The sequence below is a fragment of the Schistocerca cancellata genome, chromosome 8, assembly GCF_023864275.1.
Source record: "Schistocerca cancellata isolate TAMUIC-IGC-003103 chromosome 8, iqSchCanc2.1, whole genome shotgun sequence".
NCBI classification, from domain to species: domain Eukaryota; kingdom Metazoa; phylum Arthropoda; class Insecta; order Orthoptera; family Acrididae; genus Schistocerca; species Schistocerca cancellata.
This window is the reverse complement of record NC_064633.1, coordinates 323,299,010-323,314,042: the sequence shown is the minus strand read 5'-3', so window position 1 is coordinate 323,314,042 and position 15,033 is coordinate 323,299,010. Positions and strand designations below refer to the sequence as shown.

Sequence of the window (15,033 nt, the reverse complement as noted above, 5' to 3'; positions counted from 1 at the left end):
CCTGCGTAAATCCGGATAAAATTCTGGCAGATAAGATTGCCGTTCCAACTCATAGATATAGCAGTGAATAATGAATCGATAATTCCAACAACAATAGCTGAGTTCAAACCAGATAACCGAAGTTTCTGGCCAATGTCAAAGTTTGTAACATTTGGATCATCCACATGATGAAGATGTAAGACAAGAATTGAACATATTCTCAATACCAAAGGAAAAAGGGGAACACGAGCAAAAACAGCTCAGCCTTGTTTTTGTGGTGGGGAACGAGTGACTACCAAAATAAGCTGTTGAATACTGAAAGATGTATGAAGTCCAAGGAAGAGACTGATGCACACGAACAGGCTCGTACGCCTAAACCACGAAGTAAATGACAAATGCCAGTATTTTAAGTCCACCACGCAAACGTCTGAACTGCCAGAATGATGTCGCACTATTTTTTCAAGATCTTCAACAGTTTCATCGCTACTGAGCAACTGCTCTAGTAAATACCGATGAAATTGTTTTTGTTACTGAACGTTCCGGAAAGTATAAAAGATTTTATGTTGGTGTGGCATTTACTGCATAATCTGCCGCCCCTGTTTCCGTGTCGACTGATAATCAATTATTTAGTTAGTTGGTTAGCCGAAAGTTTCATAAATCATTTGAACGGTTGTATTATGGAAATGAATTGGAACGAGGCAGTTTGCAAGATACGTATACAAATTTAGTGTTAAAGTTAATTAACACAATATTTATCGCCTCCTGCTCATGCATCTTCGCTTAAAACTTGCTTCATTTCTAATTTTTATTAGTTTTAATTTCCTTTACAGGCTATCAGTTTTAAAATAAAAATTCGTCTGCGGAATATAAAATGAGTTAAGGTTAGATTTAAAACTTGCTTTTCCACCTGTGAGACACATTGTTTTATTGGACAAATGATCAAGGATGTTTGCTGCTGCAAATTGAACTTATCTGAACCACTACTAGCTTAAATCATGGGCAATAAAAGTATTTTTCCTCTGGTGTTGTAGATATGCAAGTCACTATTCTTCTCTGATTGTGATGAACAAAGTATGACGAATCTCATTAGCGAATTTTGATGGTGCGGTTAAAATTCCTGACTCTTTGATAAGCTGCCGATACGACGACCATAAGTGACCACCTCTTCTTACTTCTCCTTTTGAGCATTCGATAGTTTCTTTCTAACTGATGAGTTACTCCAGAAAGCTATTACATAAGACATATTGAGTTGAAATATTCCAAATGTGTCAGAAAGCTGGTTCGTTTGTTTCCAAGACTGGGAATTATACGAAGAACAAAAGCAGCTGCAAGTAGTTATTTGCGAACATTTGAAATATGCTTCTTCCAGTTCAAGTTTGCATCAATATGTACACCAAAAAATTTGAAGCCGCATCCCTACTTGCTGACTTCTCCTAATGTTCAGCAGCAACTGATGGTATGACTCTACATGTTGAGCGGAACCGTATACAAGGTGTTACAAAAAGGTACGACCAAACTTTCAGGAAACATTCCTCACACACAAAGAAAGAAAATATATTCTGTGGACATGTGTCCGGAAACGCTTACTTTCCATGTTAGAGCTCATTTTATTACTTCTCTTCAAATCACATTAATCATGAAATGGAAACACACAGCAACAGAATTTACCAGCCTGACTTCAAACACTTTGTTACAGGAAATGTTCACAACGTCCTCCGTCAGCGAGGATACATGCATCCACCCTCCGTCACATGGAATCCCTGATGCGCTGATGCAGCCCTGGAGAATGACGTATTGTATCACAGCCGTCCACAATACGAGTACGAAGAGTCTCTACATTTGGTACCGGGATTCCGTAGACAAGAGCTTTCAAATGCCCCTATAAATGAAAGTCAAGAGCGTTGAGGTCAGGAGAGCGTGGAGGCCATGGAATTGGTCCGCCTCTAACAATCCATCGGTCACCGAATCTGTTGTTGAGAAGCGTACGAACACTTCGACTGAAATGTGCAGGAGCTCTATCGTACATGAACCACATGTTGTGTCGTACTTGTAAAGGCACGTGTTCTAGCAGCACAGGTAAAGTATCCCGTATGAAATCATGATAACGTGCTCCATTGAGCGTAGGTGGAAGAACATGGGGCCCAATCAAGACATCACCAACAATGCCTGCCCAAACGTTCACAGAAAATATGTGTTGATGACGTGATTGCACAATTGCGTGCGGATTCTCGTCAGCCACACATGTTGATTGTGAAAATTTACAATTTGATCACGTTGGAATGAAGCCCCATCCGTAAAGAGAACATTTGCACTGAAATGAGGATTGACACATTGTTGGATGAACCATTCGCAGAAGTGTACCCGTGGAGGCCGATCAGGTGCTGATAGTGCCTGCACACGCTGTACATGGTACGGAAACAACTGGTTCTCCCGTAGCAACTTCTCTGACGCTGACATTAGGGTTATCGTCAACTGCACGAAGAATTGCCTCGTCCATTGCAGGTGTCCTCGTCGTTCTAGGTCTTCCACAGTCGCGAATCATAGGCTGGAATGTTCCGTGCTCCCTAGAACGCCGATCAATTGCTTCGAACGTCTTCCTGTCGGGACACCATCGTTCTGGAAATCTGTCTCGATACAAACGTAACGCGCCACGGCTATTGCCCCGTGCTAATCCATACATCAAATGGGCACCTGCCAACTCCGTATTTGTAAACATTGCACTGACTGCAAATCCACGTTCGTGATGAACACTAACCTGTTGATGCTACGAAGTGATGTGCTTGATGCTAGTGCTGTAGAGCAACGAGTCGCATGTCAACACAAGCACCGAAGTCATCATTACCTTCCTTCAATTGCGCCAACTGGCGGTGAATCACGGAAGTGCAGTACATACTGACGAAACTAAAATGAGCTATAACATTGAAATAAAGCGATTCCGGACAAATATCCACATAGCATCTTTTCTTTATTTGTGTGTGAGGAATGTTTCCTGAAAGTTTGGCCTTACCTTTTTGTAACACCCAGTATAGTCGGTTACCTCAAAACTAAGGAAAATTTCGTTTTCAGGGAACCACTTAATAATTCTTTGAAAAACATCATTAACAATCTCGTTTGTTGCTTTCTCTCTAATGTGATTTATTATATTCGTCGTATCGTTTTCAAAAGGTAGCAATTCCGAACGTTCAATATTAAGTAGAAGGTCATTCACATATGCAAGGAATAGAAACAGACCCAAAATAGAATCCTGTGAGAGTCCCTTGGTGGTTTCTCCCCTGGCCGTGCGGTTCTAGGCGCTACAGTCTGGAACCGAGCGACCGCTACGGTCGCAGGTTCGAATCCTGCGTCGGGCATGGGTGTGTGTGATGTCCTTAGGTTAGTTAGATTTAATTAGTTCTAAGTTCTAGGCGACTGATGACCTCAGAAGTTAAGTCGCATAGTGCTCAGAGCCATATTTTTGATTTCTCCCCAACCACTAAAACTTTCTACTTTTCCAACGTCATTTGAATTTGTCAGCATATCATTAGCATTTGTTTGTTAAGTATTATTCAAACTACGGGTGTATATAACCATCAATTTCGTGAAACGTACGGTTTCCTAGGAGTTTAACATGCGCTACACAATCAAACGTGTTGAAACGATCACAAGAAATACCCATTGGCGACATTTTATTATTTAAGGCTTGTAATGTACGGCGGGTGACTGTGTAGAAAGCATTCTCATTGAGCGACCCTTCTGTACTTCAGACTGTGATATGCTAAGGAAACTGTTTGTACTTAAATGTGAGACCACATAACCTGTTCAAAGATTTCGGCAAAAAACTAATTCTGTTAGGAAACTGAGCGTTTTATTTAATTCCTTCTTGACACCTTCCTTTTTGAAAATGTTTAACAACTATATATTTTAATCTTTCTGAAAAAAATTCCCTGTCCCACTGATGCATTATATGTATCACTGAGTAAATACTTATTAAGTTACGGCAACTTTTAACAATTCTGTTTGAAATTTAATCAACAATATATGAGTTTATGTTTTTTTAGAATGTTTATCATTCTATACATCAGTCAAGGGTGCTGGCGCTGCTTCCAGTTTCTTAAAGTTTTCTGGAATTACATTTTTAATATATTCAGTAGTTTCTGCATGTAAACTATTTAAAACTATTTTTGCTGCTAGATTTAGGAAGTGATTTTTTCTTCAACCTGCATTTTGACTACTACAGTCTGCCATCTTATTGCTTTATGCAGGCCATAGTGCCCCACAGGGACCTCTTCGAAAGTACCCATGGACACCATCGCGCAGTTAAATTGTGCTACGCAGTTCAGGCCACAGGCAATGTTGCCCATGCAGCACCACATGGAGGTGAGGCTGCTTGGAGTTCTTGTGTCTGCACTTTTGTGTTATGTTTTATTGTTCTACAGCAGAAACACTTTTTAAAGAATACATCAATTTTGAAGTAGGAAATTATAAATTTAAGGTATAATTTAAGTAGAGAATAAAGGAAGACAGGGAAGAGTAGATATAGATATCTCTTCATCAGCACCACCTGGGGAAGGGGACTTGGTATTGAACTTAAAGTCCATCGTCCATATGTGGTGCTATCCATTTTAGTAACTGTCCACATGAACATCCCTCCTGGAGAAAACACGATTTGGTCAGTCCATGCGGATCTAATCTATGTCGTTGTTTGTTAGACTGCTGTGTGAGTTGATATTTGCTAGGTTACATAACAACTACTACAACTCGGTTATTTATTTAAAAAACTCTGTATGGCTTTGGAACAATATCCTGCCTCAGTATAATCTAATTAAGTTATATACTGTACCTACATAGCTGTAAGAGGAATAACAAGCGACCGCAAACCTATTATTAATCTTGTAAAAATATTTTTGTAGAATAAAATTAAAGTTTCGGGGACAGTGAACTCATAATCTTGTATAAATGCGTAATACATATGATCTGTTTCTATTGTGTATTTACTCGTACACCGTTTGTGTTTGCTTGCTTATTCAATACAAATCTTATATTACATTCAAAATATTACATTTACAATGCCGTATTCATTTACGTAACTACTTAACAATGTTGGGAAGAGGTTTAACGTGGATTCTAGAACAGTATCTATCCATGGACTATTCTAATTACTCCTACATTCAATTAGACTCATTAATAATAATATATAAATCGCAGTCTTAGATTAATTTGCACGCGAATAGTTATATACTGTTCCTACATAGCTGTTATGTATATTTTGTGTTCTATGTTAGCGAAAGGCTATTTACAATTTGTACAGAAACCAGATGGCAGTTATAAGAGTCGAGGGACATGAAAGGGAAGTAGTGGTTGGGAAGGGAGTAAGACAGGGTTGTAGCCTCTCCCCGATGTTATTCAATGTGTATATTGAGCAAGCAGTAAAGGAAACAAAAGAAAAATTCGGAGTAGGTATTAAAATCCATGGAGAAGAAATAAAAACTCTAGGTTCGCCGATGGCATTGTAATTCTGTCAGAGACAGCAAAGGACTTAGAAGAGCAGTTGAACGGAATGGATGGTGTCTTGAAGGGAGGATATAAAATGAACATAAACAAAAGCAAAACGAGGATAATGGAATGTAGTCGAATTAATTCGGGTGATGTTGAGGGTATTAGATTAGGAAATGAGACACTTAAAGTAGTAAAGGAGTTTTGCTATTTGGGGAGCAAAATAACTGATGATGGTCGCAGTAGAGAGGATATAAAATGTAGACTGGCAATGGCAAGGAAAGCGTTTCTGAAGAAGAGAAATTTGTTAACATCGAGTATAGATTTAACTGTCCGGATGTCATTTCTGAAAGTATTTGTATGGAGTGTAGCCATGTATGGAAGTATGAAACATGGACGGTAAATAGTTTGGACAAGAAGAGAATAGAAGCTTTCGAAATGTGGTGCTACAGAAGAATGCTGAAGATTAGATGGGTAGATCACATAACTAATGGTTCAAAAAAATGGTTCAAATGGCTCTGAGCACAATGGGACTTAACATCTGCGGTCATCAGTCCCCTAGAACTTAGAACTACTTAAACCTAACTAACTTAAGGACATCACACACATCCACGCCCGAGGCAGGATTCGAACCTGCGACCGTAGCAGTCCCGCGGTTCCGGACTGAGCGCCTAGAACCGCTAGACCACCGCGGCCGGCCACATAACTAATGAGGAAGTAGTGAATAGGATTGGGGAGAAGAGAAGTTTGTGGCACAACTTGACCAGAAGAAGGGATCGGTTGGTAGGACATGTTCTGAGGCATCAAGGGATCACCAATTTAGTATTGGAGGGCAGCGTGAAGGGTAAAAATCGTAGGGGGAGACCAAGAGATGAATACACTAAGTAGATTAAGAAGGATGTAGGTTGCAGTAGGTACTGGGAGATGAAGAAGCTTGCACAGGATAGAGTAGCATGGAGAGCTGCATCAAACCAGTCTCAGGACTGAAGACCACAACAACAACAATGTTATGTCAGTGTTGTCACTGTGACTCGTATCATCGTCAGTACAGGAGCTACTAGAGCTATCTATGTCAGCCTGTCTTCGTCTTCTGCGCCTTGAGTCTGTTAGTATATGCTATGTTCCGTTTTGAGATGTTGTTGACGATTGGGCTCAACTGCGTCCATGTATCTGGGTTCCTCAGTGCACGGTATAGTGTTTTTTCCGTTATGTATTCTACGTTACTGCGGAAATGCCTGTACCTAGTGCATTTCAATGGGAATTGTTGTGGGGAACCGATTTCCTCGCATGTGAAACGTCTGTTTTCTGAAAGCTACATGCACTGCAAGTGCGTAGGATAAGGGCCATATCCAGTCACAAAAGTGATTGTTAAAATACTCTAAGCCTGTGAATTACCACTGACAGCTTCGTAGTTTGAAACTGCACAGTGGATGGTAACGCCATACGATGTCGTTGTCTGTTGCAGACGGAGCAGCTGACGGTGCTGTGGATTCTTTTCGCCCTGATCGTGCTCGGCAACTCGGCTGTGCTCATAGCGCTCTACCTCAACAAGAACCGCAAATCCCGCATGAACTTCTTTATCATGCAGCTGGCGTTTGCAGGTAAGTTTCACAAGAGAACATTGTATTCATCAAGCCGAATCCTTAACTCAGGAGGTGCGGTCTCTCAGAACGTGCAAGAATTTTCGCACTCGTTCTCCAAAGTAAATTCTGGCAGAGTTCTTCAGAACCCCACCTACACTCCATAAATAGCCAAATCTATTATGTTTTCTTTTCGGTTGCATTATCGCCTTCTATATGTTCTATATGTTTTGCTGGCAAGTGTTGTGGTCTCCTGTATCGCACCTCGTGAATTACGTACCCATTTTCTTAGTATAGCACAAAATGTGTTCACAGGAATGTCTCTCTTTTAACTCTCCTAGGTGTGAGAAAGTGGTTAGTTGATAAAGAGAGGAAGCTGTCAGTGACACAGATCAAAAAACAGACGAAAAGGACGACAAGTTACAGTGGACAGTGACCACAATTTTGCTGGCGAACAAGTGTATCATTCTGGGAAAGAAATTCAGTAAAATGGTGCTGAGCACTTCCCTGTTTCTCCATTAAAATACTTAATATGTTGGTTAACATCAAATGTGTTCTGAGTGGTGATAAAGGGAAATGTTGATACGAGCAGTGAATGTCAGCTTTGCAGGTTTTTATTTTGTCCTATCGAGTGCAATTTTTATGTGCAAGCATAAACTCTGGAATTTACCTATATGGTAACATTTACATTTTGTAGAGATTCTACAATTTTCAGAATGTGAAATTTAATTCTCTAACAGTTTGTCAGTTTATTTAACTCTGCTATTTAAAAATCCGCAATAAAGTACGTGATTTTGTGTGATACAAAATGGAATACTGGAGACTTTATTCAGTGGAATAAAATCAACAAGGAGGATTTAAACAACCCTGATACAATTGTAAAAATGAATGTTATATGACTTACATGGATATTTTCAAATGTTTTATCCCCTAAATATCAGTTTAAAAATAGGAATCCCAGAGACCACACCTCGCAGTATGTGTTACAGAAAAGTCATCATGTAAGTTACAGGTTAATCTGCTTAAAGTGTAAGCATAGATTATTTTTGTTGCGGCGTCTCTCTGCTCTATTTACATACGTTTCATATGCAGTTTCTTTTCTGCCTTCTCTCTTCCCACGGATCTTATCGGCTGTAGCACTTCACCTCGTTTCTTCCCTCTCGTGTGTTTTGTCTCTGTCCCACGATGTTCATCCGTCCATTACGCCTAACTCTATCCCCAATGGCAATCGTATAATAATCTTTGGTTTTCTTCCTGAGAGCTAAATTGTTGAACAGTTTTTGATCCAACAGATTGTCACTCTACCGTTGCATCTTCTGGCAGCTGCACTCTACGGGGATGCACCAGTGGTCTAGGGGTAACGTCTTTGACTAGTAATGAAAGACATTATAGACAGGCCACCGGTGCATCTCCGTAGGGTAATCAAGACGTTCCACTGCTACAACACTGAATGGCGGCCGAAGACTACTGGCATAAAAATCACCCTCGCTCTGCCAACAGCCTGGAAGTACAGGGCGGAGGAGCAGGCAGAGATTAGGAAAACCTCTTGCTGTAGGGGTGATATACTGCCCTTATATGGTTGAAGAACCAGAAAAGATTAACGGCATCAGGATGTAGAAGGTAATGGGAACCACTGTGTTGAAGGCACATAATGTATGTCCTCATTACATGTGCCCTATAGCCGGAAGAAGCGTTATAATCAACTCTCCATTGCCCTGAGATTCCGTACTAGTCCCCCATTCGGATATCCCAGAGAGCACTGCCATGAGAGAGAGGTAACCATGAAAAAATGACGGAGTAATCAACGAAAGGATAATATTCTAAGTGTCGAGCATGGTTTATCAGAAGTTTGAATGTGGTAGGTAAGCTATGAAATCTGAAAAGGGAGCTGCAAAGGCTCAGTCTGGAAACAGTTGGGGTCAGTAAGAGAAATGGAAAGAACGTATGGGTTTCTGGTCAGTTATATGTGGGGTAATCTCAACATCAGCATAAATAGGTGTAAGGGGACCAGGGTTCGTCATGGACAGGATGTGTAGTTCGCAATTGCAAACAGTCAGCATGTAGTCATGTATACGCATGAGTGTGAAATTTGAGTATAAAATGACTCTTTCTGCATCATTACGATAAATAGCGAAAAAGACCCGTGAACAAGAAGCTAACTGTGAACAGTTTAGTGACACGTTGTTCTCTTCACAACCGAGAGCAGACCTACGCAAACAGCAGTAGTTAGGGTATACAGGGTGAGTCACCTAACGTTACCGCTGGATATATTTCGTAAACCACATCAAATACTGACGAACCGATTCCACAGACCGAACGTGAGGAGAGGGGCTAGTGTAATTGTTTAATACAAACCATACAAAAATGCACGGAAGTATGATTTTTAACACAGACCTACGTTTTTTTAAATGGAACCACGTTAGTTTTGTTAACACATCTGAACATATAAACAAATACGTAATCAGTGCCGTTTGCTGCATTGTAAAATGTTAATTACATCCGGAGATATTGTAACCTAAAGTTGACGCTTGAAACCTCCGACGTTCAGTTGCGTGTTGTAACAAACACGGGCCACGGTCGGCGAGCAGCATCTGCAGGGACATGGTTACGATGACGACCGTGTTTACGAGTTTGGCTGTAGTGCACTGTTGTGGTTTTGTCTAGCTGTCGCAGTGTCCGCATGTAGCGCTTGCTGCTATTGTTATTCTGCATTCGTCTCCGCACGCAGACCAACTGTAGTACACCGTGTTACCAGACGTCTGTGATAGTGTAGTGTTGTAGGAACTGTGACCATGGTGTATTCGAACTCTGAAAAGGCGGAGATGATACTCATCTATGGCGAGTGTCGACGAAATGCAGCTGAAGCCTGCAGGGTGTATGCAGAAATGTACCCGGACAGAGAGCATCCAACGTGCTGCACATTGCAAAACATCTACCGCCAACTGTATGCAACAGGTATGGTCGTAGCACGCAAACGGGTCCGTAACAGGCCCGTCACAGGAGAAGCGGGTGCAGTTGGTGTGTTAGCTGCTGTTGCCATGAACCCACACATGAGTACACGGGACATTGCGAGAGCCGCTGGACTGAGTCAAAGTAGTGTCATGCGCATACTGCATCGTCACCGCTTTCACCCGTTTCATGTGTCGCTACATAAGCAATTACATTGTGATGACTTTAATCATCGAGTGCAATTCTGTCAATGGGCATTAACAGAGAATGCGTTGCAGTTCTACCTGTTTACCGATGAAGCGGGTTTCACAAACCACGGGGCAGTGAATCTACGGAACATGCATTACTGGCCCGTGGACAATCCTCGCTGTCTCTGACAGGTAGAGCGACAGCGACCGTGGACTGTAAATGTATGCTGCGGAGTCATTGGTGACCACCTCATTGGTCCTCACTTCATTGCAGGGGCCCAAACAGCTGCAACATACATCGCGTTTCTACATAATGATCTGCCAACGTTGCTCGAAAATGTCCCACTGGAAACGCGTCGACGTGTGTGGTATCAGCATGATGGTGCACCTGCACATTCCGCAATGAACACTAGGCTGATCCTTGACAGGATGTTCGACGGGCGTTTCATAGGACGTGGAGGACGCATAAATTGGCCAGCCCGTTCTCCTGATCTTACACCTGTGTACTTCTTTCTGTGAGGTACGTTAAAGGAGAATGTGTACCGTGATGAGCCAACAACCCCATGGGATATGAAACAACGTATTGCGGCAGCCTGCGGCGACTATACACCAGATGTACTGCGGCGTGTAAGACATTCATTACGCCAGAGATTGCAATTGTGTGCAGCAAATGATGGCCACCACATTGAACATCTATTGGCCTGACATGTCGGGACACACTCAACTTCACTCCGTAATTGAAAACGGAAACCACGTGTGTACGTGTACCTCACTCCTCATGGTAATGTACATGTGCGTCAGTGAAAAAGACCAATAAAAAGGTGTTAGCATGTGGACGTAATGTGCTGTTCCAGTCTCTTCTGTACCTAAGGTCCATCACCGTTCCCTTTGGATCCCAACGTAATTCGGTGCTCTCGGATACACACGATCTAACAGCGGAGGAGTGATACTCAAGCGTCAACTTTAGGTTACAATATCTCCGGATGTAATTAAAATTTTACAATGCAACAAACGGCACTGATTACGTATTTGTTTATATGTTCAGATGTGCTAACGAAACTAACGGGGTTCCATTTAAAAACGTAGGTTTGTGTTAAAAAACATACTTCCGTGCATTTTTTTATGGTTTGTATTAACCAATTACACTAGCCGCTCTCCTCACGTTCGGTCTGTGGAATCGATTCATCAGTATTTGATGTGGTTTACGAAATATATCCAGCGGTAATGTTAGGTGACTCATCCTGTATATGCAGAGATCACAAGTAGATGGTGAAGAATTAGGAAAAGTATACGACAATGTTCAATGGGAAATTCAGCATGTATAGAAAGACGACAATCTATTAATTATGGAAGACTGGAACACGGATTTATCGGAAGGAACAGAAGACATTTACGGGAGACTATTGACAGGACAGTAGGAACGAAGAAAGATAAAAACTGAGTTATATAATAAATTTCAGCTAGTAATAGCCAATACACTGGCAAAAAATCGCAAGAAGCTGAGGTACACCTGGAAAATCTGCAGACACACGAAGAGATTCAAGATGGACTACTTCGTTCTCAGGCAGAGATTTCAATATCAGACATAGTCTATCTTGGAGCAGGTACAGATACGAATCCCAATTCAGTAATGATGAGTAGACTGAAGTTTAAGAGACTATCCTCAAGAATCATTGGGCAGAGAAGTGGTATAACCATGTATTGAGGAATGATGAGTTGTGTTTGACGTTCTCTACAGCTGTAGGTACTGAAATAATATATTCCACAGTAGACAGTTGCGTTGAAGAGAAAAGTACACCTCAAAGAAGGGAAATTACAGAAGTGGGAGAAAGAAACGAAGGAACTTGTAAGATAACAGCGAATAGGCCTTGGATCTTCTGTTTCTTTGGTCCTTATCCTGTTACTGCACAGGATCGGGACGGTTAATATCGGATTTGGTATTGCTAATGTTAGAAGGTTGCCAGATGCTCGTCTGACGCCACCCCTTTGTCCTGTGGAAACGAATTTTAATACCGCAGCTCTGTGTTACCCATGTATCATGTTGACCATGTGAAAGTGCGCAAACATTTGGAAGATGTTTGCACATCGTGTAATTGGCACGGGATGTGGGTACTCGTCTGGTATTCACATATTTGAATGATCGAAACCGCCTAAAAATAGGCTTTCCGGCAGTGCATCGGGCAGTTTCCAACTGCCCCAATACCAGAAGTAGTGTGCTAATACGTGAGGTTATCCGCGTGCTTGCGAAGAAACTTTGGATGACAAAATAAATACTCCAATTGATCAAAGAAAGAAGGAAGTACAAAAAAATTCACTGAAAGATTGGAATACAGGAATATCAATCAGAAATGAAATAAATTGAAAGTTTGGGGATACCAAGGAGAAAAGGAAAAAAGTGACGAAAACGAAAAAGAAATGGTAGTCGGTAGAAGTGATTCAGCAGGTAGAAAAGTCAAAACAACAAAAATTAAGAATATGGGTGCCACATTATAAGTAAAGTAGAAATTCCACTGTTAAACGCAAGGACCGTTTTACGTCTCTATGCACGTCGTCGAATGTGAGGAGTCTAAGAATCTATGTACCCGGTTCGCTAGACAGACAATTGAAACAAATCGTATTAGCGAGTTTTACTACAAAGTGAAAAGAGACAATACTTCACTTTGAGACTTACATAGATGTGTCGCAAGCAAAGGGTGACTTGCAAAATAATCAGTTTACTTCAGTAAAGGCAATCCTAAGTCGCTGCTATACAATTGCCTAATCTTGAAGCTACTATGGAACTGGGCCGCGACCAGCCGGGTGCGGCGCTTACGTCCTCTTCGCATAGGGTCCGCTGCTGTCGCGTTGTCGTCCTGGAGAGGGGTCGGTCAGCGTGCGATTGGCTGACGTTTCTCACAGCCACCTCTTCTCTGTCGTTCCCGACTGGCGTGCCGGCGCTTCACTTTACGCCGTAACAAAGTGGATAAATGGAAAGAGTACACCGAAGGCCCCTAATAGCTGCCATTATAGGAGAGACGGGAGTCAGTGTTAAGGACATAGGGAATCCTATATGAGTCAGGTTTTAAGAGAGCGTCGATTAATTTGCTATCAAATAAGGCAGAATAGACAAAATTTCTTTGCAATTTCTAAAATCACTTAGGGAAGTGTCAAAGAAACAGTAATTGAACTTTCGTGTGTAGAATGTATGAAACTGGAGCCTTTCATAAACATGTCATCCACCTATCCCGAAGGCGGCAAGTGCATATAAGTGGAAGAACTATCGAGGAATCACGTTAACAGCTTATGCCTCATAGATCCAACTTAGTGATAAGAATAATATACAAAAGAATTTAAAAGAAATTGATGATCTGTTAGACGACGATCTGGGCGGATTTCTCAACGTGGCCTTTCTGAGACTGCGCTTGATAATAAGAAAGGTTAGGAGAAATTGAGATACGTTTGTGAGAAAGGCGTTCGAAAGTGTAAAATGATGTAAACTGTTCATAGTTCTGAGAAGAATTGGAGTACGCTATAGGGAGAGAGAGGTTATACGCAGTATTAACGTTTACGAACCAAGAGAGAACGATAAGAATGGAAAACCAAGAAGAAAATGCTTGAATTAAAAGGGTGGAAGACGAGTTGTGGTGCAACCTGACTAGAGGAAGGTTTCGGTTGGCAGGACACATTCTAAAACATCAGGAGATCACCAATTTAGTACTGGACGGTAGCGTTGAAGGGGGGGGGGACTTTAGAGATGAATACTGTAAGCAGAATCAGAAGGATGTAAATGGCAGTAGTTACTCAGAGATGAAGTGGATTGCTGAGGACGGAGTAGCGTGGAGAGCTGTATCAAACCAGTCTTCAGACTGAACACCACCACAACAACAAAGACATTGTTGTAGTATTTCGCTGCTGCTGTTCAATCTATATATCGAAAACCAATGACGGATATAAAATAAAGGTTCAAGAGTGGGGTTAAATTTCAGCGTGAAAGTGTGTCAATCATAAGTTTTGCTGATGACATTGCTATCCTCAGCGAAGACGAAGAAGAATTGCAGGATCTGATGAGCGGAATTAACAGTCTAACAAGTATGGAATATGAGCTAAGAGTAAACCGAAGAAAGACGAAAGTAATGAGATTAACGATTAACTTTACATCAAAATAAGTGACTATGAAGTAGATGAAGTAAAGGAATTCCGATGCCTTGTAAGTAAAATAACAAGTGATGGGCATAGCAAAGAGGACAAAAAACGCAGACCGGCATAGGTAAAAAGGGTATTCTAAACCCAGGGAATGTGCTAGTATAAAACTTAGGCCTTAATTTGAGAAACAAATTTCTCAGAATGTACGACTGGAGCACTACGCGGTATGGCCGTGATTCATCGGTAATGGGAGAATCGGGAAAGGAGAGACTCGAAGAATTTCAGATGCGGTGCTATGAAATGGAAGACATTTCACTATAGGAAACTCTGACAAGAAGAAAGGACACGTTGCTAGGATATGTGTAAAGAAATTAGCGAATAACTTCCTTGGTACGAGGGTAATCCCAAAAGTAAGGTCACCTATTTTTTTATAAGTACATAGACCTGTTTATTTCTACAATGGTTTACATCAGTTCACAGCTTGAACATTTAGCTATTTTTCGACTTAATCACCATTTCTGTCGATGCATTTTTGTAGACACTGTGGCAGTTTTTGTATGCCCATGTCATACCAGCTTTCCTGGGTATATTTTCCTTGTTTAGGTCCATACATCATCAGGGCATTACACTATACATATGTAAATTCAGAGGCTCCCGATCCTATAATTTGACTCTCTGTAGACGTTTCCGGACCGTTTCGGCAATAACAAATGTACTACCCTCCGACAGAGGAATCAGACGCT

The 15,033-nt window shown here is 41.4% G+C and overlaps 1 protein-coding gene across 1 annotated transcript in view; it reads left to right on the top strand.

Annotated features, from left to right (window-relative positions):
* The first annotated feature begins 6,919 nt into the window (after positions 1 to 6,919).
* The window catches only part of LOC126095541 (cardioacceleratory peptide receptor-like), a 359,367-nt gene continuing 351,253 nt past the window's right edge, over positions 6,920 to 15,033 (top strand). Inside the window, exon 1 of the mRNA XM_049910321.1 lies at positions 6,920 to 7,052. Coding sequence (XP_049766278.1) covers positions 7,019 to 7,052 — 34 coding nt within the window. The 5' untranslated portion in view covers positions 6,920 to 7,018. The remainder of the gene's footprint in view (positions 7,053 to 15,033) is intronic.